A 27,852-nucleotide genomic window follows, 5' to 3' on the forward strand; every position below is an offset into this window, starting at 1 on the left:
TTGGGGACTGTATATCTTTTGAATGACGGTTCAAGAATATAAACGGTACCTAATATCATTCATATGATAAAAGGAATTTAATTATTGCAAATCACGTAAAACGTGTAATGATACAGACTGTCTATGTGTTGGTCCATTTTCAAAATGTTTGAATCTCAGTGCCGTAGGGTGCTGAGGTTTTATTTCACTTTTCAATGCTGAACGAACATACAGTAATATCCAGTGATTTAGCTGCATCGGAACACTGTTCCGGAAAGTAAAATTTGTATATCGGTGGCTAAGAACGAGACTGTTCTAAGTCCAACTTTTTATAAGAAAGAAATCTGTGTTTCATTGTGTTTCAGTTCTTGTCTACATAGGCCTATATGGAATCGAACAAAATTATAAACATTCCTTTCCACAAGGTTGCTATGAAGCTATTTTAATTTGTTTCATGAAGCTTTGAATGTCAGGAGCTTAAAATAGCTATCCTGGAAATATATATATATATATAAAATAAAATGGAAAAAGAGAGAGAGAGCGGGGGGGGGGGATGCCACCAAACTTTTTTTTTTTTTTACAACTGAATCACAGTCAAACATTGTGGGTCATTCAAGTTTGTTAAGCACTATTACCATACCAAATTTGTCCCCGATTAAAATACACGGCACCGAAATTCCGTTCAGTGAATCAGTAAAGAATCTAGGTATTTATATGGATAAAAGTTTAAATTGGAACATTCAAGTTGCAGAAACCTGCAAAAAAGTATTCTCATTAATCCACTCGTTTAGACGATTGAAGAAAAATGTTAGTGCAAACACTCGTGATGCCCCACTTCGATTACTGTGATATTCTGTTTACTGACCTAAGCGTTACTTCGGCGCAGAGACTACAACGTGTTCATAATATGTGCGTCTGCTTCGTCTGAAATATTCGCCGGGCTGATCACGTAACACCATCCCTCGAAATGTTGTCCTGGCTCCGTCTAGAAGATCGTAGGAAAATCCACTGTCTTTCCCTTCTCTTTCACATATTGCATTTCTCCACTCCTGTCTATCTTGCGTCTCGTTTTCAAAATTTATCCACCCATCATAACCTAGACACACGATCACAACACTCCTCAATATTATCCATTCCCTCCCACCGAACATCCTCATATTCATCTTCTTTCACTGTGGCTGTTCCTCGACTTTGGAATTCCCTACCGAGTAATGTCAGGGACTGTCAGACATCAAACCAATTTAAGAATAGGCTAACGAGATATTTTTCTAACAATTATTGTTAACAATAATAGCTGTTTCAAGTTTCTCAAAGTTTAATTGTTATATATATCACAGATAAATATCTAAATTATCTCATTATTATTATTATTATTATTATTATTATTATTATTATTACTACTACTACTATTATTATTACTATTATTATTATTATTATTATTATTATTATTATTATTATTATTATTATTATTATTATTATTATAACTATTTCTTACCAATGTTTATTATTGTCACACTAACATTAGTTATCCAATTTTCATTATTTACTTTCATGTTGTTTTATGATCTAGATATTAATGTAATAACTATGTAAGCAAATGTATTTAATTTGAATTAGAGTCTGGCTGGGTGGAAGAGAAGGAATACTGGCCTTAGCTCTGCCAGATTAAATAAATAAATTATTATCATTAAATTATTATTATTATTAAATCACTGGTAACATTCCATTGATGTGGGGTCGAAAGATCATTGGGGTCCACACCTAACATAAGGATGTAAAGTAACAATGCAAAAAAGTAAGAAACAAGACAACGTGCAATTTATTACTATATTTGTGTTAGTGCTGTACAATGTTAAAATATATCTCCCAATTCAAACTTTTTTTCCGTAAGTAATGATTCAACATTTGACAGACAAATTGTAAAACTTTCACTCACTTGCTGAAATGTTCGTTTCACTCAACTGCACAATCTTCCTTTAGCACACACAAAATGTCTGTGTTCGTCGATGATAAATGCACCATAGTTTCTATTTATTTACATATTCAGAGATTGAGGTGTAGCAAACGTACAGAAATTATCAACTGAACTTAAAACGAAAGTTACAACGCGCAAGAAAAATGCATCGTACTTAAGATTCAGAATTAAGAACACTCAGTTACACTTTCTATATTGTGAAGACAATTTATAAAATTTCTCTGTCCAAATTATATTCATACATTTAATTTAGATGCTTAGTCATTAAGAACTATCTGTGTCACAAAACAACTATTGGTACAAACTGAAAGTGATAAACATGCAACTTTGAACTATCTGTAAGTACACTACACCATCGTTTCACATGCAAACAGAATGTTTGAAATTTATGTATAAAAAAGTATTTTACAGTAATCCAATCACTGAGACACCAAGAAATATCATTCACAAAACACAGTGCACATTACAAAATAATAGGAATTTATTTTCACGAAAAGAACATAACACAAAATTCGTACTCTTCTTACGAAAATTCGTCCAATACCAGTACATATGAGCATCCTGTTTTATCCACAGACGTACCTAGAAATAGTGCTTTGGTATGACAGGGACTTAAAAATACAAACAAGATAATCTGATCTCACTTACATTAGGCCTATAACATATATAATAAAATACTTACCGAGTATTCTAACATTAAATCAATGGTCAATTACTGATCATTGATATTTGTTCTTTGTGTTGGCCACAGACAATCGTGTGTGTGGATCATTTTAAAATCAATGTGCATGTGAAAACTGGTTGTCTAAACTCAGGACATGCTTTCAGACCAGGTTTACTAACAATGTTTCTTATTTACAAAATCGTATAACTATTTCAAATGTACACAACTTTAAAATACATTTCCTAAAAACGCTTTCCAGTAATTACCTATAAAATATAAGCACACATTATTCTAAAAATAAAGTTGTACTAAATTCGGGAAGACCCCATTTCAGAGTAAGAGTTGGTGTTTTATTTCTTGTATGAAGTGATTGCAGTTCTCTAAGAAAACGAATTTGAAAATAAAAATCTTAGCGCCCACATCTCAATCTCAGATGTTAAGAGAATTTGAAAGGTAAAATTACTCAATTTGAGGAAGAAATTATGGTTACAGAAAGTCTTTGGAGTGGCCTTCCTTCTCTAGCACAACGAAACTTAAACTGTACGATAATTCTACTCTTGTCCCAACTTTGTGAGTTTTCCTTCGTAGAATTTTATCTCTTATTGGTTATAATTTGACTCGATTGCACACTCATTGTTGTGAACAGTTTTAATATACAAATTTTCTGTTCATATAACTGACATTTGAAAATATTAAGATTTCAAGTATGTTTACATTGTTTGTGATTAAGAACCTACGTGAAAATATAAAAAGAACTTAAGAGAATAATGAGTAAGACGCCAACCAAAACTGCGGACCTTGTGAGCTGATTATTTGATATTTCTTTCTTTGGAGCGTGCGGTACTTATCAAAACCAAAAACTTCTTCTGTGTTATATACAATTCAGCTTAATGGGTTCTGATATCTTGAACCGTCTTGTTTAGGGGACACGTACAATTTTCATCCAAAATTTGTGAAATGTAAACTACATAAACAGGCCTACAATACTATCATCTGTACACAATTTGGTTCTATTATGGCTAACAGTTTTCAAATTATATTTTTTAAAATATATTTTATATTTACGCCACTAAAAAGACTCCTTACATCAAAGTTTTCAAAATTTCTATCTCATATTTGGTCAAAAGCTTGAAAATGGTCATGGGAATAAAAATTAATTACCTTTTTGAGCTCATTCTAAACTAAAATCAGAATAAATTGTTTAATTTAATGAATTTACCATTACAGCATATTTAATCTAGCTGAAATATGAATATGCCCCGAAGGTACTTAATATTAATATTTCATACAAATGCTAATTAAATTTTATTTATCAACACTTTATTGACCTCTGTGAGAAGTTTTAGACCTATCTGACAATAATAAATTGTTGTGCAAGGAGCTTTTCTATTCAATACTACTTAAAATTTTAAAGTCGAGAAAACAGCACAAAAAATTTCTCTCAACACACTCAAGCAATGTATGCTCGGCCACATTTTATTATATGGCTAGATCATTTAAAACAGTCTCAAATATAATTAAGGTCATAAAAACAAAAAAAGTGGAGTTTATTAATTTTTTTCAGCATTATTTCACCATGGTGTCCCCTTAACAGGTCCCACACGTATATAAGACCTAATCGAAATATATTTAAAAGTTTCAGCATAATAATTTACGAATTTTCAAACTGAATACTATATTCATGCATTCTGGATCTGATTTGACTTGGCGAATGAAATTGTAACTATTTGTTCCATCAAGTTTTTCTTTTTACAACAATTTCGCATGAAGACGGTCTACAAGAAGCTGTCTCATGCTGCAGTTCAATAGCGAGTGGAAAATGTCACACATTCTGGAACGTAACACATTTCTCTAACAACAAACAGCGTCTCGCAAAGATAAGAAAGTGTGCTTGACATTAATACTCGTGCAAATTATCTTCATATAAAAGCATAATTGCAGATATTTTTCTGAGAGGTGCATTAAAACATTGAGCAATATCCAACATTAAAATAATTATTTGTACAGATAAAATAATAAAAGTTCATAGGTCAAGGAACACAGGCGTGTCCTTTTCCTGAGCTCTCATTCTCATGTACATACAAAGTTTCTCACAGCCTACACAGAGTTCAGCAGGTGAACTTCAGGCACATGCCAATGTCTCCCACAGCCTGCGTATGTAATTTCATAGAATTTGGTTTGAGATTCTGTTGTGTGAGTTGAAACCACATTCAGTCTCTTTGAGTTAAAAGCACTTGTGGTGTAAGTACACTTAGAATTGCACTGTAGTCTTAGAATAAAAATCATATGTCGTTCGAGAGTTGTTAAAAGAATCATATTCTAAGGATAAATACATATTATGTATCTTTGCGTACCAATCTTACTCTTTAATATTGAAAATAAGAGTTCTTGGTTTGTAGCACATGAAGACTGCAGAGGAAAAACTTGATAAGTCACGATTTACTGTTTTTACACGAGTACAAGTTAAAAGTTTCAAGACCCATTATATCCTATTGTCTTTGGTTATCATTCTTCAAATTTCTTTGGACTAATGAGGTTGTTATTCTGTACAGTTAAACTACAAAAATCTACACTACCTGAGCTATTACATGACATATAAAACAGAAAATCGATCATTTTGGACTTATCACGTTTTTCCCCAGTGCTCTTCACATAGAAGTGTGTGATTTCCTATAACATTGTAGAATAAACCTTCATATTCTTTTGTATTACAAAGGCACATCATAACACAGAGTTTATGTTGTGATCACAAACCTTCACGAAAGTTAAACTGTCTCGAAAGGGCGTCGTTTTTAGTTTTTGTGTTCTTTTATGATGTAACGAAGTATATAAATTGTTTTAAGAAGTCTAGATAATAATATTAACACATTTCAGTAAACTGACAATGAAATGACAAATGATAATGTTGAAAGTGTTGAAACTGCTGAGGTATTTTATACTTCAAGTCCTTCTTAACTTTATTAGATTAACAAAATTTAATTTTGAACATTTCTTTTGTTTGTTGAAATTTCATTATCTTCGTCATAAAAACTTTTGCACCTTGATATGGAAATTGGCATCCCAGAGAACGCATCACAAAGTATATGTAATTAAAATTGACTGATTTGTTAAAAATATGAACCAGCTTCATTTGAGGCAATCTAATCATGTTAGTTAACGAATTTTAATACCTTTTGTCAATAGAAAGGATCTTTGGATCTCGAAATTTGATCGCTGTATATGATGCAGATCATACTGATCTACTAACTCCTTAATCATACTTAGCATGGGTTAATATAAATTAAAAGCATTTCAGAAATTGTCCGTTCAGGAAGTATCAGATTGTGTTTTACATTAATTACTCGTTTTCAGTATACAAACTGCTCACAAAATAAAGCTTCATTACATTTCTTTCAAATACTATTCTAGTTTATTGTGAAATAATTTGTTGATATAGTCAGTGCTGTAGTGATCCAAGTACCAACTTCTTTTGGAAAACAATTATTTTCTTAAAACTAGAAGGGCAAAAGTCGTAATCCACATACGGACAATTAATTTAGAATATGTAATAACAGATGGCATCACAAATAAGATACCGTATATAGAAACATTAATTGATTATAGGAAATGCAAACACATTTCCTCCTTTTTCTCAAAAGTAAGGTTTTGAGGTATCCATATACTAACAAATATATGTTTCTTTGCATCAGATCATGAAACTTTTGCACTCCTAGTGTATTATTGTCTGTGGAATCTATTTTATTGTAGATTAAATATTGAAAAATCGTTTAATAAATGACAGTATTATACGGATTATAAATTCAGCAGATGGATTTTTTTAAAGGAGACAAATGCACATTCTTAGCCACATAGGCTGGTAAGAGTAAACATCAGGAGTTTGCAGTGATTAAGTTATGAAACAAATATTTGAATTCACGCCAAAACAACTTGTTTTATATGAGAAGACTTTTGAGACAGACATAGAAAATTTCAGGGCTTTTAATACACTTATAACTGAGTTTTTCTATACTATTCTAGAGCACAATGCCCATAAACAGAAATACGAAATTTAATAATATATTTAACTACAACTGTAGAAACGATAATTAATGTAAAAAATTAGACTTAATAAACAATGATTGCAAAAGGGGCTCTTCCTCTTCTTTTCCACGCTGTATTTTGAGAGTGGAGATATTTCAGCTACTTTCACTTTTATTCCCACTGTGGGGTTCATTATCGGGTTAATATCTTAATTACCATTTCCTGCTTTTGCTATTGATCCTAACCTTACATTTCCATTATTGTTGCCATTATCGCCATTTAATAACGTTTGTGGCTGCTGAAGATCTTCTGAATTCTGAAAGTTACAAGAGAGGATTAAATGGACTGACTATTAGGTCTACATAATAATTTTTATCACAATAATTTTAAATAGTAATAAAAACGATGTTGAAGTGAGGTCTTAAAAAACGCATTGTGAATTAAAGATAATCATGAATGGATAAGAGTTACCCCCTCATTCTGTGCACACTTTTAGAGTCAGTTTAAGGATGTGTTACTAAGGAGCAGCACATACGGCCATATGACATTAGTTCATGCCACTTCATTGCTACAAATACGACTTCATTTTAAGGTCAACATGTTCCTTCTGAGTGAGTTATAACTCTGTAGAAAGCTTGAGTTCTCTTTTAAAAAAATTACTTATGATTTCAACAAAACTTTTCTTACCTATTTAAATAGAGATTCTTCTGCGGCTCGACCAATGTATGTCTCAACCTTGTCAATAATCCATACTCAATGGAGTAATGCAAGCCAATTTTGCAGCAGGCATACCAACTATGAAAAATTCACGAGAGCACTCTTACCCTCAGTTACCCTATGTGTGCAGAAACATGAATTTAATAATTTTTTAATGAATTAGCAGAATCGGTTGTAATTTGTACTTTTTATTCAGGCTTTCATGTCTGAGAATCTCGCGAAATCTAAATTTTAACAATTTTATTTGGCTTATGAGATAACATTTTACCGTTGTTAAAATTTTAAATTATGAAAAACTTTAAGTCCTTAAGTACAATTTCTTAAAGAAATAACATGCAATATGTTGGAAACATAAAGTTATTTATTATTGAATTCGTAAACGGTTGTTCTGTAGAGATAAAATTTGAAATTATGTATTTATTTTATTTTCGTAATGCAAGGTATGCGCGTGGGTCTATATAGGTTTTTCGGGAAATTTGAGATTGTCTTGAGAGAGACGTCAAATTCATTCGCTTCCAAACTCTATATTTCTTTTTAAGAATGATGCCCAAGTTACTAACTTCTGGGGAGAATTTCTCGAAATTTTAATCGACAATAGCCTGTGATCATGGAAAACACATGAAGTTCGGTCATTAGTGATATCGTGAGCGTCATATCAGAAGTCTTGTACGCTTGCTGGGTTACATAATCTCGTAAATTACATCGTCTGTATTCAAGTGTTTAGTGCTGAATTAGCCATAATGTTTATATTCCGCTTGGTTAATTATTTACTACATTTAATTATTAATTATTATATTAGCAGTATGCCTACAGTTAATTCCTTTCCAATACGGTATTGTGATTTTATTTACAGACAACCTACAGAAATGATGCACAAAGTTTCTTTGCACACAGAATGTATCTGAGAGGCCTTAGAATTTTCATAGTAGATATCCTATGATCCATCTCAGGAATCTGTACAGTAAATTTACGCATGTGGGGGAGTGAATGGGAGGAGTCTATCTATACCGGAGTATATTGCGGGCAGCATCAGCTCGAGGCCGCTAAGGGGCAAGATGCCCGTGATAGCAGACGGTATTAATAGAAAGATTTTCGACCTGACATTTTAACTGCAGTAGAGTTCAGATAGAAATGATCATCTCCCTGCAAGCTTCGTTCAAGCTTGGCCCTAGCCCTCCCACATACCACTTGCGCAGAGGTCTTGTTTCGTCTTTCTACTCTACAGATTCCCGGGACGGATCATAGTTGAAATCCCGGAGAGTTCTTCTTGGATTTGTGATTGGCAAACTCATGTTGTGGAAGTTTTTTTATGGGTATTCTTGTTCCTATTGAGATTTTCACCATTTTTCCATAGCTTACTCAATAATAAACTTTAACAAGAATGTATCGTACCATCTTCCCAGGAACCAATTCCATGGAAGTCTTACGGTGAATCCCCGGAATTGGCACTGACACCAGACCATTTGGGTGTGATATCATACAAATAAGTATTTGAAACTATAGGTGACATCCAATGATGGAATTTTGGTTACAAATTCGTCTTTAAAACTCTGTGTATTAATTGTCCACTATGTAAACTTCTTATTACTGGAAGTAATTTAATTGTGAATATGTAGTGTCATAGGTTTTGGAGCTCGGTTTCGTTATCAAGGAAGACGAGGGAAGTGAAACCTATCTGCTGGAACTATTATCAACATCTATTATCCATGGCTGAACCACTTTCGCATAATTCACAATATCATCCTTATTACAGATGAAGTACTAAGGAACAACATTGCCTCACAGCTATTATCTTCCATAAAGACATCTTCTATGGACCGCTTATGGTGGAACAGGTAACCAAGCGATTTGCCCAGCTCAACATTATGTTCTTGTTAGCGGACTGAATGGATAGGTCTGATTTCTTTGCCTCTCTGATGAGTAGGTCTGAAACATTGGATGTTTCTACAGGTATGAAAGCGTAAAAAAGTTATAGGCCGATCCACGCTGAACATCGGAAAGTTGTAAAGATACCACACACTACTAAACAGTACTTCAGACTAATCTCGCTTGTCAGACCAAGATGACAATAGAGTAGACAATAAGCCACTAAGGATGACTTTGATGTTTCGTTATTTTGAGTATTTTTATGAGGTAGCCTATGCAGTACTACAGCCGTCTGATTACTGTATGGTAGATATAGGCCTATTATTTGAAATACTGCAACGCAATTCATCATTTTAAAAGAGTCATAACTAACATTTCCTCTATTTTTCATTATTACATCTGCCCAGATCTACCACTGCTCTGAACAAAAGATTTTTATACGATCTGACGTCCTCGTGGCACTTCAGATGTGCTTTCAGTATGGTTTTAAATTTAAAAAATGAGCAGCGCGGCAAAAATTCAATATCCAACGCAGCATTTCAGTGACTGTATAACTTACAGGAATGTCGGATAAGCTTATATTATCGAAAAGGTTGGAAGTGCAATTTCAACAGCACGGCAAAAATTCAGTATGCGACGCAACCTTTCAGTTACTGCGCAGCTTAGCTTACTGGAACACTGAATAAGCACATATTATCCAAAACTCGTTGGAAGTGCGCTCTAGACGTGGCCAGAGCGCGGGTTCCTAAAATATGCTGCAACCCATTTCGAGAGACAGACATTGAAGGCTGTGATGAGGAGAGACATTGTCCCTTAATACAGATGCCTTAACCCTACTGTCAATCGAAGATTTCTGAGCTGTAAGTACATCTTAATGACTGTTTTTCTTGTGGTGTTTAGCCACTTCGAGACTTGGTCTTATGAGGACATGGACACCACAGTTGGTCTTTCCATGTTTTCGGAACCACCCATGACAACCACCTTGTTATTGTTGTTGCCGTTGCCCAGAGTGACGATGTGGGGCGAGGCCCCTAGGTCGGACTCGCCAGGGGAGTGCGAGGTCATGAGCACGGGGGACCTGTTGCTGGCGTTGTGGTGGTGCTCCGCGGGGGGCGGGGAAGGACACTCCACCTTGGGCACGGAGGTCGCGTGGCTGCTGCCGTGGTTGATGTGGTGCATGAGGTCGTAGTAAGCGTTGAGCGGAGGGCTGGACACGCCGGTGCCGCCGCCACCCCCGTTGGAGCCGCTCTGGTGGTGCAAGTGCGGTGAGTGGTGGTACGGGACGTGCTGGCTGGTGGTGTACAGGCTGGAGTACTGCAGTGCCGGACTGGCGCTGCTGGTGCCGCCGTGTCCCAACAGACTCAGCCCGGTGTGGCCGTTGTTGACGCTGGAGCTCGTGTGATGGTTCAGCGCCGACGGACCCGTGCGGCAGTCACCATAGTTGTCTGTAACAAAAACCATCACATGTTGACTTCGTTGTAAAATCAATAGTAATGTCTGTTTAATGCGCATTTTGTTTATTTCACTTGTGATCATCCCTTCCCTTGCGTGTTGCATGGGATTGTTACCAACTCCCACATTTTTTGTTTTAGAAACAGCGGCATATTGATTTACACCATTTAGCTTTGGTCAAATTAGCAAACTGTTTTATTTCAACTACTTTAATTCTATAAATAGTGATGTGGCACTACCCATACCAAATAAATAAAAGGAATTTTTTTTCTGTTATCACAACCCTTTATTCGCAGGTCCCCATAAATCCACATAAAAAGGTTGATGGGGCGAGAGTCGTATACGAGACACTAACTGTAGCAGAAGGCTTAACAAGTTTTCTAGCTCCGGCACACCTCTGCCTTTCCAACTTCAACTCCTCTCGGCATGTTTTGATTCTCAACTTCCCACAGAGCCCTTTCCTCTACAGCTGATCTATGGCAGGCTCAGCCTCAGCTAGGGAGTCAATAGTAGAAGTTATTCCACGCCTCTTGTAATCATTCTATCTTAGATTGTCAGCTCGAGAGTCTATTAGCAGAAGTTATCCCACCCCTCCTGTAACCGTTATATCTTATGCTATGTCAGCCCTAAGCAATTTATCCTGTGGTTTGATTATTACAAGCATCTTCAATCCATTACACATAATACATGTTTCACAGTGAACTCTCGTAAAGCCTGTATAGTAGTTGTTCAAACACTGAACGTCTGAACTACTACCTATATGCTGGCAAGTAACATTTGATATGGCTGAAGACAAATATTGTTTATAATTATTAGAGAGTGTATGGGAAGAAAGATGAACATCCACGTAAGATGTTTCTAAGTAAAATTAAATTTCTTTTTGCTACGACTGTTCATTAGAAGTGCTAAACATATTATATTTTCATCAAACTTTAGATAGGTTAAATTATGCAAATGATTTAAAGTGCAACTTATTGTACGGTACAGCTCTTGTTCTTCATTAATAACAATTTCGAATAATTAATATCCCAAATGAGCGCTGAAAAAGGGACGAAGGTCCTAAAAAAACTAGAAAAGAATTATGAGTGTCCTCATACTACAGAAATATTAACAGCCACAATTAACCAGAATTCTTATAAAATAATGTATCGAATTTTCTATTTATTTTTCCTTGCTTCCCTGACATCTTAATCTTTATTTCCCTGTAGGCTCTACAACTTTTCTACAAATAACTTAAAAATCGCGCACCCATTGTTAAAGCCACTTTCAGATAAATCAATAAATTGACTAGTGGTCAGAGAGCTGCAAAATAGCGCTTACAACCGGGTTAGATTCGACCGGTTAGAGAACATCCGTCAAGATCGGCAATCGACCGAATATTCGATTTTTAACCAGTTACGCCTTATGTTTTGAACATAAGGTAGACAGAACACCATACATGAAACCGACATTTTCTGAGTACACAAACGGAGTAACAATTGAAGGAAAATTACACTATCTTATTAAAAGATGTGTTTGCTTCATATAGGTCTACAATTATTGACTGGACACTTTAATACACTTATCTTCGTAACTAATACATAAATACACAAATGGATACCGGTAACAACAAAGGAAATAAGTTTAATGCATAATATGAAATCTGGTGTGTAAAGAAGTGCAAGAATAAAATAAATTACAATTACTTACTAAAGCGAAGAGCAAATAAGTGCAGAGGCCTACATTCTAGTGTAATATTTACATTTTGAACTCAAAATGCGTACCTCTAAAACAGTACCGGTAGTTGTTAATATATAATGCCTTTTAATTACTTTAAAAAGCTGCATTATTATTACAGTAATACATTTTTTAAGAAAATAGAGTATTATTAACAAAAAGAAAAGTACTCTGAAGCTCAAATGCTTGTACTTTCACGAAGAATATTGTTGCTCTTGAAGGTACCCAACTGTAATACCTGGACTGGATGAATAAATCAATCAACGAATCTATGAATGAATCAATGAATGAATTAATCAATCAATCAGTGTATCAATGAATGAATGAATTAATCAATCAATCAATTCATACATGACTGAATTAATTAAACGCTGTATGAATGAATTAATGAGTCGATGAATGGATGAATCAATCGATGATTGATTGATTATACTGAGAGAGGAAGAATTATTAATTAAATGATAAGCCTACACGATGATGATAAACTTGTCCTTACAAGGGATCTTGTAACTCCAGCATGGCTCAATGTGGTCTGCTTTTTTCGTCCACCCATAAAGAATGAGAAACAACTCGAATATTCGACAAACCGACCCAAAGACACTCGGCGAGATGGAAGAACTTTGCATACTGACTATAGCGCCAGGCGTTCAATAGCAATATATAATTTGTATTTTTCGTAACCGATTGTGCACGACTCTGGTAGCGGTTATAGTGATAACTGTTGGATCAAAGGTTCGCGAGTTCAAATCTGACCGAGGACAATAGAATCGAAAGAGGGGTAAAATTCTTAGCGTGACTTCCTCTGGGAGAAAAGTAAAGCTGAGGAGATCCTTAGTCGTAGAATACTCCATGTAAAAGATTTTTGTCCCTGACTGTGAACTCCAGACAAGTTTGGTGGTCATTTCTCTCGCGTTGTAGTTCTAAGCTGAAGAACCTCTCAAGTTGAGAGCGTAGTTTGAAGTGCTACTGCTACTAGTACATCCCAAGGCATACTAAACCAAATCCAGGAGGATTCCGTCAATATTTTGTAGTTTATGCCGTCGTTGGTTAGATCCGTAGACACATAACACTTGCAATACTACTTTGTCCATGCACTAAATTATGAATAGTAGTGGACGATAGGAAATTTGTGGAATGACAACATGATAGGATAAGAAAACCTGTATTTATCGACAACTTAGAGATCTCATTATTTTGGAACAGCCTGGCTTCAACCCGTTCGGCTAATAATGCGCTACTCTTGCTTTGATTTTTTTGTTTTGAATGATTATAAGGGAACTGCTGCGATAATCAAAGAAAAGTGCAAAATATGTGCGCCATAATTAAGGAATGCAACGTATTTGCATTAAGTGCTGTGTTCTTAATATACGTAGCATTTATGACACCTTCTGCAGGCACGCTACTGCCATGTCATATCGTACTATGGCTACTGAGTAATAGAATTTATTGCTGGAAAGTTTGCATATGTTTTTCGCGAGAATTACATTTAACGAACATTACAAACTCGGAATGTTTTCTGGTATGATTAATATTCAATTAATAGTTGTGTATGATGTAATGGAGTCTTTGAGTTGAATAATATGGGTAAAAAGTATGAAGTCACAAAATTAAAAGTGGCGAAACTAAAAGCACGGAAATGTGTGGAAGAAACATCATCATAATCATCATGGTTTTTCAATTTAATTATTCCTGTGAATCCGTTCTCATTCTTAACATTATTCATTCATTCATAGTATTCTGCCTAAGGGCAGGCCTTTCACTGCAAATCCAGCATTCTCCAGTCTTTCCTATTTTCTGTCTTCCTCTTTGTCTCCGCTCTTCACATTAGAAGTCGATAAATTGAATAATAAATTACAGTAAAGCTCTTTTCTATGTACTAGCATAAAGCGCAACAATTTCCGAGAAATATACTGTAAAAGCAAACATTGAGATGTGAGTAAAACTACACAGCAAGTGTCCTTATTTTATTAATTGAGAAATATTTTCTGTGATATTAATCCTAGCAACTTAGCTGCTCTAGAATTTCATGCTACTTATCTGAGGTCTTTTTTGCATTTCAGGCTGTTTCGGTCCATCTTTTTGGGTCAATTTTCATTTTTGGTAGGCCTACTAGGCCATTTATGTAAATAAGACATTTCGGTCCCACGAAATTTTTGGTACAGCATTTTCGGTAATAGACAATTTCCGTATCACGATTTGTTGGTACAGCACTTCGGTCACTTGGGTCACTTTATGTTTTTTGTCATTGCTTAGTTTCAATCATGAGGGAGGGAGGGAGAGGCAGGGGTAGGGGGGAAGGGAAGGGAGGGGAGGGAGAGGGAGAGGGAGACTGACTCTCGAACTGGGAACACTGAGCATGTGCAGTGTGTCATAACAGAAACTTGGAATGCTGAGGATGCGCATTGTGTTGAAACTGGAACTCGAAATACTGAGCATGCGCAATGTGTTAAAACTTGAACTTCAAATATTCAGCATGCGCAGTGTGTTATAACAGGAATTTAGGAATACTAAGCATGCGCAATATTCAGCATGCGCATTGTGTTATAACTGGAACTAGGAATATTCAGTATGCGCAGTGTGTTAAACTGGAACTTGTAATACTGTGCATGCGCAGTTTGTCACAACTCCTACTGTGCATACGCAGTATGATATAACTGGAACTCCCAATACTGAGCATGCGGATTGGTTTGAACCTGGATTTTGGAATACCGTGCATGCGCAGTATGTTAAAACTGGAACTTGAAATATCGAGCATGCGCACTGTGTTTAAACTGGAACAAAGAATACTGAGCATGTGCAGCGTGTCATAACTAGAATTTAGAGTACTGAGCATGCGCAGTATGATATAACTGGAACTCGCAATACTGAGCATGCGGATTGGTTTGAATCTGGATTTTGGAATACCGTGCATGCGCAGTGTGTTAAAGCTTGGAATGCTGAGCATGCGCATTGTGTTGAAACTGGAACTTGAAATACTGAGCATGCGCAGAGAGAGAGAGAGAGAGACTCGAACTGGGAACACTGAGCATGCGCAGAGAGAGAGAGACTCGAACTGGGAACACTGAGCATGCGCAGAGAGAGAGAGACTCAAACTGGGAGCATGCGCGGTATGTCATAACACAAGCTTGGAATGCTGAGCATGCGCATTGTGTTGAAACTGGAACTCGGAATGCTGAGCATGCGCATTGTGTTGAAACTGGAACTCAGAATACTAAGCATGCGCAATGTGTTAAAACTTGAACTTGAAATATTCAGCATGCGCAGTGTGTTAAACTGGAACTTGTAATATTGTGCATGCGCAGTTTGTCATAACTCGTACTAGGAATAATGGGCATGCGCAGTGTGATATAAATGGAACTCGCAATTTGAGCATGCGGAATGAGTTGAATTTGGATTTTGGAATACCGTGCATACGCAGTATGTTAAAACTGGAACTTGGAATATCGAGCATGCGCAGTGTGTTGTAACTTGGAATATTGAGCATGCTCGGTGTGTTGAAACTGGATCTTGGAATACCGGGCATGCGCAGTTTGTTGAAACAGGAACTTGGAAAACTCAGGAAGCGCAATGTTTTTAAAATGGAAAATGGAATACTGAGCACGCGCAGGTGTTATAACTGGAACTTGGAAGACTGAGCATGCGCAGTCTGTTAAAACAGGAAATTGGCATAGTTAACATGCGCAGGGTGTTATAACTAGAACTTGGAAGACTGAGCATGCGCAGTTTCTAAAAATTGGAACTTTGACTACTGGGCTTGACTACTGGGCTGTGTGTCATAACTGGAACTTGAAATACTGATCATGCGCAATGTGTTATAACAGAAACTTGGAATACTGAGCATCGGCAGTGTCTTATAAATGGAACTTGGAATAATGAGCATGCACAGTTTCTTATAACTGGAACTTCAAATCATGAGCCTGCACAGTGTTATATCAGGAATTTGTAATAATGAGCATACGCAGTTTTTCGTAACTGGAACTTGGATTGCTGATCATGCGCAAAGTGTTAGCAATTGATTCATTAATGTTTAATATCACACCTTTGAACAAATTAATTCTCTTAAGTCATACCTTCTTTTATAAATGTATATTTTTCAATCATTACACAACTAAACCACCATGGCTATAAACTAGCATAATTCTTTTACATCATATCAATGTGAGCGGACCACTGCACGTACTCATCGCACATATATAAACGTAAGTTCCCAAACACTACACAGGGTGGAAGGTAATCTTTTACAATCCTTCAGACAAATAACAGATCATGTCATTTGGGAATGTTTGACAATTTTTTTTTCATACGACCAATTTTTTTGTAATATTTCGAGAAAACGAATGTTGCACCGTTGTAGAGAATAGCAGTGTTTACTTCGCGAGATCACTGCACTCCAGAATACTGAATGCCGCTCCAATCATCTACTTGATCCCTTAAGAGCAGAAGCGCACTGAATAGACTGGCAATATATGGCTTCTATCACAAGCTCAAGGTTCCATAAACCATTTTCAGAGGGAGAGGGAGGGGGAGGGAGAGAGAGAGAGAGAGTGTGTGTGTGTGTGTGTGTCTAATACCTACCCACTTCACTTGCGGAAAGATGTGTTATGAAGCATTCAATATGCTGAAACGTAAAAACCACGTAACGAACATTAAGTTATTATTCCAGGGAACGCCTCAATTCACTCGTGGATAATGAATATGAATAACATCCATCGATTAATTTAAAAGAAATCACACACAAACATACAGCAGGCCCAAAACCGCCTTTTCTGTACCAAAGATGCAGGGAACATTTATTTTCGTGAAAATCTCGAAATGAATTTTTTGCAGCATTACAACACATTTTAATACGGAAGTAAAAACAAAGCAACATAAACTGAAAAGTTAAGATAAAGCATTCCTGGATGTAAATAGACCAAGAAGGAATGATATCCTGACCTTTTTATAGTAAAAAAGTGTTCAGAGTTGTGTATCAGGAGATCTTGACGAAACTAACAAAATTGTAAGGCGTACAAGTGAAGATTCTCACAATGTTAATGAGTTTAATCTAATTTCAGAGAGATAATGTATTAATATTTTCTAATAGCCTAATTCAAATGAGTTCAACATTGGAATGATGAAATAGAAAAAGAAAAAAACACAATTTCCAAGTACAGTAGACGTCTCGTTTAGGCACAGTGAAAACGTCGGAATGGCATAGTTGCGCCCCGCGGTCAATCGGGAAGCCTAGGCATGGCATAATTGCGCCCCGAAGAAATCAGGTAGTAGAATGGACATGGCATAGTTGCGCCCCGCGGTCAATCGGGAGGCCTAGGCATGGCATAGTTGCGCCCCGAAGAAATAAGGTAGTAGAATGGACATGGCATAGTTGCGCCCCGAAGAAATCAGGTAGTAGAATGGACATGGCATAGTTGCACCCCGAAGAAATCAGGTAGCAGATTGGACACGTCATAGTTGCGCCCCGATGGACATAGTACGCAAAATAAATAAATTACTTTAAAATATTATAATGGTAGCTACATTGAAATCAGGTAGCCTGACATATGATCAATTTTGCTATTTAAAATAACACTTTTTTTATTAATCACACACAATAAATGAACTATTTTTTGTTTGTACACCGATATCTTAACCCTATGGTACAGGGTTCCAAAAATTGAAACTTGGAACAATTGTGAATTGTTAACTCTTTACCCTTTTCACTAAACTTAACATTCATTTTAAATTAACCTCACTATACGCCACAGACGGTGTGAAAATCACTAATAAAATGTCAAGACTGCTAAAGCCCCATACTCCAACGGCTCGCTCATTTGAATATGTCAGTAAAGTACTGCCAACTTCATGGTGTTCATTTTTACGGTAGGCTATCGATAATCACTGCACGAATAGAAAAAACAGTTAATAAAGTATTGCCAACCTCATGATGTTCATTTTTACGGTAAGCTAAACAGTAGAAAAACAGTTAAAAAGTACTGCCAACTTCATGGTGTTCATTTTAATAAATATTAAATCGAATAAGAAATCAATAAGGTTGGTTGATTACGAGTCTCGAGTTCCCGTAGTATCTTTTTCTCTGCCTATTTCATCGGGGCGTAACTATGCCATGCCCCTTTTCTCTACCTGATGGGAACGGGGCGCAACTATGCCCACAAAACAGGGACCCTTTTTTATCTGCTGCATCTTACCTGACCGTGGGGCGCAACTATGCCCTGCCCGAAAAAGTAAACAAAGTGCAGGTAACGTATGGGGGAAGGATGAGCAGTATGATAAACACGAGAGATGCATAAGGTTTTAGTTACAACATTTATGGTGGAGCATTAATTGAAATTATATTTTCCAAAAACACACCAAACAAAAGAACACAAATTGCATAACGTTATCATATATACATTGTAACAAAAAAACAATACAACTGCAACGTTGAAATAAATGGTCTGAAGTGACCACTATTTCCTGAACATAATTATCCCTTCTCAAAATTCAATTCATTCAGGAATACCTTGAGAAGAGAAAATTATGTTTAGGAAACAGTGCTCTCACTTCAGACCAATATATTGTAATTTTGTTAATTCGGCCACAGAAAACGGTGATATGTTAGTCATATAGAGAATGTAATTCATGACCGTAAAAATGCTGCTTGAAAGCAACATCATATAAGTAGCAAAATTTGATTGTTGTATTGAATTATTTCAACGTTACAATTTTCTTGCTTGTTTGTTAAAATGTGTATGTGATAACTTTATGCAATTTGTCTTCTTTTGTTTAGTGTGTTTTTGGAAAATATAATTTCAATTAATGCTCCGCCATAAATGTTTTAACTAAAACCTTATGCATCCCTCGTGTTTATCGTACGGCTCGTCCTCCCTCCACATGTTACCTGCACTCTGTTTACGTTTTCACTGTGCCTATACGAGACGCTCTACTGTAGCACAAATGTCATTTTTCCATACTACTATTATTTTTACCAGTTTTTATGGGCAACAAGATTAAAATTTGTTAGACGCTTGTTGTTTGTTGTTGTTTAGTCAATTGTCCGAAGACAGGTCTGAATCTCACAAGTGATACCAAGAATACATCACTTATGAGGCAACTAAGCCACGATATAATGGAGTAGGGTGGCCAGTTCCTTTCCCTCACCATTGCATACAACGCCGACTAGCTATATATTACACTAGTCTTTCATAGGCTTATAGTGAAATATTGTAGTTGAGACGAAAAAAAGCAAACATGAGTTAGAAGCAGCAAAGCCTGAAGTTCTAAGACTTTATTGGATTTAATCAGACCTGATAAGGAACAATATTCTGAATTTGTTTTCCATAAAATGTTATGGGTTCGAGTCCGCGAGCTTGGAACTCGATGGGTGATACAATAACCGCTTGACCACTGGCGACGATTTGCAGAGAAAGAATAGCTGAATTAGTTTTGAATAAAACTTTTCATTACTGTGGACGAGATGAAGAAATTGAAAGAGACAAAAGAATTGCTAAGAACACGAAAAAATTTTACAAAACATTATGAAGATAAATAAACATTGGTAGGGGAAAAAATACTGCACTCAGAATCAGTGCTCAATATCAATGGCGTCAAATTATATGGGCTCGTGGGGCCTGAGCCCACCCAATAATTTGTCGTCTTATTAATTTATCATCATCATCATCATCATCATCATCATCATTTCCTTTTCCATTCTTTCCTGGTTTAGTTACCTCATGAGTGATGCCTTACTGGTGTCATTTATGAGGTACAAACCTGTATTCGGACAGTTGACTAGACAAGAACATGTTATGTGAGGGTTGCTTATTGAAATCAGTAAATTACAATACTTAAAATTTCAATAAGTAAGGATGAATCATTGGTGTGCACTTTATTTATCTCTCCTAGTGCCACATAAGGATAGTGCTGAAAAGTTAGATTCAGAAGATGTTTGTGACGAATTTATAGGGAGAAACACATTTGCGTCACTCCGTGCTACGTAATAGTGAGTCCACTTTCGTATTATCAATTTATAGTTAGAAAGAATTCAAGTCCCCAAGTTAAAATGTTTATATAATTGTAACGTTCTATTTAATTAAGCCTACTGGAAATGGATAATTCTGCAGAACAGCTGCGCACAAGATAATGCGGAGATTCTTTTTGTTTAGTTAGGCCTACCAGTATGAAGGAACAAACTGGAATGTTACAAGTAAATGGAACATAGGCCCTAACTACATACATTACAGAATCGTTCTAATCTCCATTTTGATATTTTTAGCATTGTACAGTATATTGTATAGGCCTATACTATCCGTAGTCACATCAATATTAAGAAAAATAATATCATTAAAGGGAGGATTTATGAGATTCTTTTGGGAAATTATGACCAAGTGTTTGAGCCCACCCAATGTTTTTAAAAAGTTGGTGTCACTGCTCAAAGATCATAGATATAGGATTTTTCAGAACATTATTGAGTTCGACCAGATTTCAAAGCGAAAAAAGCACTGAAATTCCTCTCATTTCAAAAGTATTAAAATGTTGTAGATAAGGCAATGGAATACCAGAGAAAATGTAAACAACATGTTTGAATAGACAAATACTACCTCTCGTTATTTTATCTATGAATATCTATCAAGAGTTTTACGAGATATTGGACGACTTGTTGTGAGCTCAAGTAAGAAAATTTTTCTATTAAAATCAGCAGCAAAATAGATTCATGGAACCAGTTCGGAAGTCATTAGAGAAAAATTATTCTGTGTGGCCAGAGTCTTGCACCAAGAGCTGATAATGCTGTAAGTCAAAGGCGCAAGTTTGCAGCATTCCTGCCCGAAGTAGCTGCTGTGTGAAATATTATAAGCTGATACCAGAGAGGTTATCGGAAACTGAGCAAGTGCATCGGCGAGGACACGAATGACGTCACAAACTAGTCCACTTAGCTGATGTTTTTTTTACATTTTTAATCATTAATATTTAGAGAAAACTGAATGGCATTAAATACTTTGTTTGTTGTTACATAACGCGCTGATATTGCACATTAATCAGAAGACTCGTTGAAGCACAGTAATAGATAGAAACAACGTAGTATCTTGCTCTTCAAGTCTTTTTTGATAGAGATTTCTGTCAATAATGTTTCATCGTCTCTTTTGTCTTCTTTTTGCTCCTTTTTAATCATTTCTTTCTTATACTTTCTCAATTCCTTTTATTGCCTTCTTCATAATCTTTCTACCTGTTAATTATCACGTTGCAGTCCTCCTGGCTATCTCTCTGTTCGTCCTGGAGACGTTAAATTGTCTCTCTAGGTAAAAAATTACGTAAATTGCCTTCTCTCTACATGAAGGCACGTAAATTGCCTCTTCTTTACCTTAGAGAATTAACGCGCTTCCCGTTTATAAATACGCCACTGTCGCCAATATTTTCCTTCCCATTTGCAGACACAGGACTGTCGTAACACAGGCTTATGTGTGTAATTCGAACAGATTACTGATAGAGTTAAAAATGTGGTTCAGTATGATTAAAATATAGGTCAGTTTCAATTCCGAAAAAGTGATAAGATTTAAAAGTCCTTAAAACATTAAATAATTTCTTTAAAGAGGCAGGAATTTAAAACAAACAGTCGTTACAAACTCAAGTTGAGTAATCTATTCTTGCAGAAGTGGTAAGTATTTTCTTTTGTGAAAACAGTTCCCTTGGAGGCAATTTACATCACACCGTTCGTCCATCCAGCTGTCCTCGTACAGCAGTTGTTTCTGAACTGTTAGATGGATTGTGCACACATTCAATAACCCTATCTATGAATAAATTTATCTGGGAATTACGTTCGTGAAATACAACTTTCACTAAAAATATATTAATATATATATTTAGTTGAAACTGTCATCCGCGGTGATATTTTGGTTACCACGCTCGTCGCTGAATCCAAAAGTTCCCGAGTTCAGTTCTAGCTGAGGTGATGGAATTAGAAGGACGATAAAATTTTTAACATTGCTTCCTTCGAGAAAGAAGTAATGCAGTGGATTTTCTGTCGTACATTTACGACAAGGAATCTAGCTAAGATAAAAGACTCAGGCAAAATTCGGGGACCATTTTTTGTCCACTTTGAATTTTAACGCTGAACAATCTCTGGAGTTAAAAAAAAAAAAAAAAGACGATTAACTCAAAATCGGCTAGAATGATTATTTGTAATTTTATTTTTAGCATTAGTTGAAGCGATATATGAAATGGAGTGAGTAGAATGTCGCCAGATCTCTAAGTTTCGGAGAAATTAATTATTATAACAGGAATTATTTCTAATTCTGACTGACAATATTGTCTAAGTGCCATACGCCTCAGTCTTTACCAGATCTAGCCAGGTATTCACTACCCTTAGGAAAGGGCGTCTCATTTCTATAGCATTAACTTCACTTGTCATGAACACATTTGTTATGCACAAGTGAACCACTGAAGGAAGGTCTAAAATATTTTAAGATATAAGTTCCGAGTTTCGTGAACAGAAAAATAATATTGGAAGTGACAATAAATTCATACAACTATTTTATGTAAATTTGTGAAATATTTGTATAATATACGTTTACTGATCGTTAACAGGAAACCACAAATTTAAGTCATACACTAAGTGTGCACTCAATGCTGGGCTCTGACGTTCTGTCAACCCACTTGAGATGTGTAGGTATAAGAGGAGTAATTGAGCCTTGTACAGTTCCTGGGTAGCTCAGTCGGTAGAGCGTTGGCGCGCTCAGCTAAAATTCCCCGGTTCGACACCCGGCTCTGGAACAATTTATCCCTTCAAATTATTTAATAAACTCAGAAATTTACATGGAGACTAAAGAAGCAGAAGAGACGATTTATGTGTGTTAGTCCTCTTAAAGAAGTAAAAAGACTTCTCCTTCAACATGACAGTGCGAGGCCACACAGAAACTTGCACACCCGTCAAAACTCAGACGGACTGTTCTTCCTCAACCAGCATACAGCCCAGAACTTGCATCATCTGACTACCATATGTTTGGACGTCTGAAGGATGCAATACGCGGAAAACGATACGACAATGACGAGGAGGTGGTAGTCTACGCAAAGACGTAGCTGAGAGAAAGACCAGTAACGGCATACAGACTCTACCATGTAGGTGGTGTTAAGGCCATGGATTTGAACGGAGACTATGTGGAAAAATACGTATTTGTAACCGATGAATTGAGGAAAAACGTGGTATATTTGCAATTGCAATAAAACAAACCTTGAACGAGAAAAAAATTTGGAGCATTACTTAAAGAACGACTCACGTACAATGACAGATAGGCTACAATATTTTTACCTCACGCGCTGTTGAGTACAAAATTAACCAAAATGAAAAGCTGTTCATTGTCGGTATATAACATAATTTCGTAAAAAGGGCAATACAGCTGCACGTTGGAAGACACCGATGGGTCAGTGAAACAAATTTGCATGGGAACTAGTTTTATTATCGCACACTCACGGCACTTTGTTGCACAATCCTCCAGGGACGACGACTTTTTACAGCTTGTCTTGCCGGTGTTTCCAAACTGCCGGAAAGTAGTTACCCTTATCTTTGTATAATTACTTATTCTGGGGAAACGCGTATTTCGATAGATGCACACCGTTTTATCAGTCAGTGTAAGTAAAGTAGTACTATCTCGACATTTAAAGAATTTATGCAACACAATTGAGTAGATGAGCACTTGTACAAGCAGGCTGTTCTATTTTCATTACTGAGATACACTAACAAATTAAAGTGTTGAAGAAACGAAAGAACTGTAACACAAATATTATCTCTACGTAATAATTTTATACATAAATACAACAAATATTCTTTGAACAAATTTTCAACAGTTACTTCATAAATTTAAATAATCAGTTGTCCTGTTCCGAGGGCTTCTCCACATATATGGTAAACTTCTACGAAATATGCGGCATCATACAGCAAGATATATAAAAACGACTGTCTTGAGAAACAAAGGTTATCCTGTTTATGAAGAAGTACATGTCATGGTATACAGGGTGATTCACGAGGATTTACCGTCCCTTACGGAGCTTATTTCCGAAGACATTTTAAGCAAGAAATGTCATATAAACATTTATCCTAATCTCAATATTTTCAGAATAGAATTACACTAATTTGAAGTTCTTTGTAAAATATCATTATTTTTTAGTTTTAAGGGTAAAAGAATATTACAGATAAAGAATGAACTATTCAGAAGTATCTTTTCTTTAATTATTCTGAAGCTAAAAATGTGTTGTAAATTTCATAGTTGCTTCGCAGAGATTTTTTTTTCTTTTCGATTTTTAACTACAAAATTATATTTCATTACGCATTTATCAAACAATTGTTGCAAATGACGCCACTCTTGTAAATTATTTAAGACTGTACATTAGGACGCTTAATTAAACTGTAAAGTATCATGCTCCTAAAGTCGTATTACAGACGTGGACAAATTATTAACAAAATTGACGATTTTTATGATAATTCTGTTCACAAAATTTGACTTTTCAATTTAAACTACAGTTGACAATTTTGCATATTTCCATCATTACAGTAGACAGAAATATGCAAAAATGTCAACTGTAGTTTAAATTGAAGAGTCAAATTTTGTAAAAATATGTAATAAAAATCTTCAATTCTGCTAATAATTTGTAAATTAGTAAAAATGTCAACTGCATTGAAGAGTCAAATTTTGTAAAAATATAAAACAAAAATCTTCAGTTTTGCTAATAATTTGGAAATATCCAAAATGTCAACTGTAGCCCAAATTGAAGAATCGAATTTTGTAAAAATATACAATAAAAACTTTCAGTTTTGCTAATAATTTGTCAATATGCAAAAATATCCAATGTAGTCCAAATTGAGGAGTTAAATTTTGAAAAATATACAATACAAATCTTCAATTTGGCTAATTATTTGTAAATACACAAAAATGTCAACTGTAGTCCAAATTGAAAAATCATATTTTGTAAAAATATATAAAAAAAATCTTCAATTTTGCTAATAATTTGTCCACGTCTGTAATTTGTAACAATTTTTGTGATGAGTAAGAATGATGTCATTTTTAGTCAAAAATTGAAAAATAAAATCGTACAAAGCAATTAACAATACATTTTTAGCTTCAGAACACTAGCCAATTACAGAAATGACACTTCTGAATAGTTCATTCTCTATTTGTAATATTTTTTTTTTCCTTGAAACTAAAGAAAAAAGTATTTTACTAACACCTTCAAATTAATGTTACTTTGAAAATATTGAGATTAGCACAAATGTTTATAGAGGCGGCCGGGTAGCTCAGTTGGTAGAGCAGCTGGCTACGGACTGAAAGGTCCGGGGTTCGATCCCAGGTGGTGACAGGATTTTTTCTCGTTGCCAAACTTTCAGAACGGCCCCGAGGTTCACTCAGCCTTCTATAAAATTGAGTACCGGGTCTTTCCCGGGGGTAAAAGGCGGTCAGAGCGTGGTGCCGACCACACCACCTCATTCTAGTGCCGAGGTCATGGAAAGCATGGGGCTCTACCTCCATGCCCCCCAAGTGCCTTCATGGCATGTTACGGGGATACCTTTTACCTTTTTTTTACAAATGTTTATATGACCATTTTGCTCAGAATGTCTTCGGAAATAAAGCTCTGTAAGTGGCGGTAAATCCTCGTGAATCACCTTGTATATTATACAGAAAAGGTACTAATCGAAGACTCGACATAATTGCATTTAAATCTCCCTCTCTTCAAGATTACATTATAAATCTAAGGTGATATTCGAATCACACGATCTTATGATCAACCAGAAGAAACACATGAGAAAAAATAACTTTCATTAAACATAATAACAAGGACAAATGCGATCTAGAATCCATCATCACTACGGAACTGATGGTGGCAGCCAGTGGGAACATACCCCGCTCGGTTCTTACTGTTACTTGACTCCATAACATAAAGACATTCTAAAAGAGATCTCGCAATTGCATCCTCAGAGGATCTATAGCTATTTTCTGGCATTGAATATATGGTCCATGACTTTAATTCACTTCTTCTTCATGTTTCTTCATATAGTTATTTGTTATTTTTCACTGTATCAGCATTATGTTTACTTTACGGTATTTACTCCGTATTTATTGTATTATGGTAGTCTAGATATCTGACTATCAACAACAGTGGAATAACCATGTACAAAGAATGTAGATGGAGAGAATTTCAAAATTAACTTTAGTATACAATATAGACAAATAGCACACAGAGAGCAGTGAAGGGATGAAGGCCATCTTTCTTAGAATACCATCACAGATCTCATAGGTCTAAACGACGAAGTTCAGATGATGATGATGATGATGATGATGATGATGATGATGATGATGGTGGTGGTGGTGGTGGTGGTGATGATATTATTATTATTATTATTATTATTATTATTATTATTATTAAATTTTTTCTCTGCTAAAGAATGCTATGTGTAATTGTTGTGCAAGCTCATAAGCAGGGGCAGGTATTTATGGAGATTAATTTTATCATTAGTTTTTTTTTAATATTGGTGTCGGCGGAGATTGTTGGAGATTGATTTGGCGGAGATTAATGGAAAATTTTGAAAATACAATTATTTTGGAATTGGAGTATTAATTCAGAATGAATATTACTTTCCAACTAATTAACATTAAAGGTTCGTTGGATTCTGGTAAAGGTGCGGTATGGCCAATAGACAATATCTGTTGGATTGAGACTGTATTTAACATACATTCAGTAAAAACGAAAGAAAAAACTTGCAGTCCTCAAATTAACACTTTCAAATTATCAGTGAAACTTTGAATTCACCGTCTTTTGAGTTCACTAACGTAATCAGAACACCTGGAATACCATGTAATGTAGCCTACTTGGATATATTACAAATTCAAATTTTAAAAAATCCGGGAAAAACTCAGAATATAAAATTAGCTATAAAACGACATAATAGTAATAATTTGCGAATGTGTTCATATTTCTATATTAGAACTCTATTTCGCGATTTGTCGCGATTGTTTTATCCGCATATTATTAATCAGAAACACTTAATTAGTAAAGTTTAGTAAAAATCTATTATATATCTACTATGTCGTGATTTTCGCGATCTCCATAAATACTCGACCCTGCTCATAAGTTTCATGAATCTAAGCCTAAAAGATCTACATCTTTTTTAACACTATTATACTGTATACCTATCACGGGCCATTCAAAATATCGTTCATTTATTTTTCTTCCGTCATCTGAATGTTTATGTAATCTATACATTTATTTATTCTGTGATGGAGTCTTATCTGCGTTCAATTAATTATGTTCACAATTTTTTATACTCTTTGTTTTATTCCGTCTTTGGTTTATTGGTTAGTTAGTGCGGTTTAACCCTTTCCATTCGAATTAGTCCATATGGAATCACTAACATTTCTGAAATCTCTGACTCATATGATTTGCCTATGATTCCATTTGGTATCATCAGAATTAGTTTCGTTCTTTACCGATAGAGTGCAGCGCC

General features: G+C 35.5%; 1 protein-coding gene across 1 annotated transcript in view; it reads right to left on the minus strand.

Annotated features, from left to right (window-relative positions):
- Positions 1 to 1,775: 1,775 nt before the first annotated feature.
- LOC138697028 (uncharacterized) overlaps positions 1,776 to 27,852 on the minus strand; it is a 343,065-nt gene continuing 316,988 nt past the window's right edge. Inside the window, exon 8 of the mRNA XM_069822620.1 lies at positions 1,776 to 10,666. Within this exon, the coding sequence (XP_069678721.1) occupies positions 10,140 to 10,666 (527 nt within the window). The 3' untranslated portion in view covers positions 1,776 to 10,139. The remainder of the gene's footprint in view (positions 10,667 to 27,852) is intronic.

The sequence above is a fragment of the Periplaneta americana genome, chromosome 3, assembly GCF_040183065.1.
Source record: "Periplaneta americana isolate PAMFEO1 chromosome 3, P.americana_PAMFEO1_priV1, whole genome shotgun sequence".
Lineage (NCBI taxonomy): Eukaryota > Metazoa > Arthropoda > Insecta > Blattodea > Blattidae > Periplaneta > Periplaneta americana.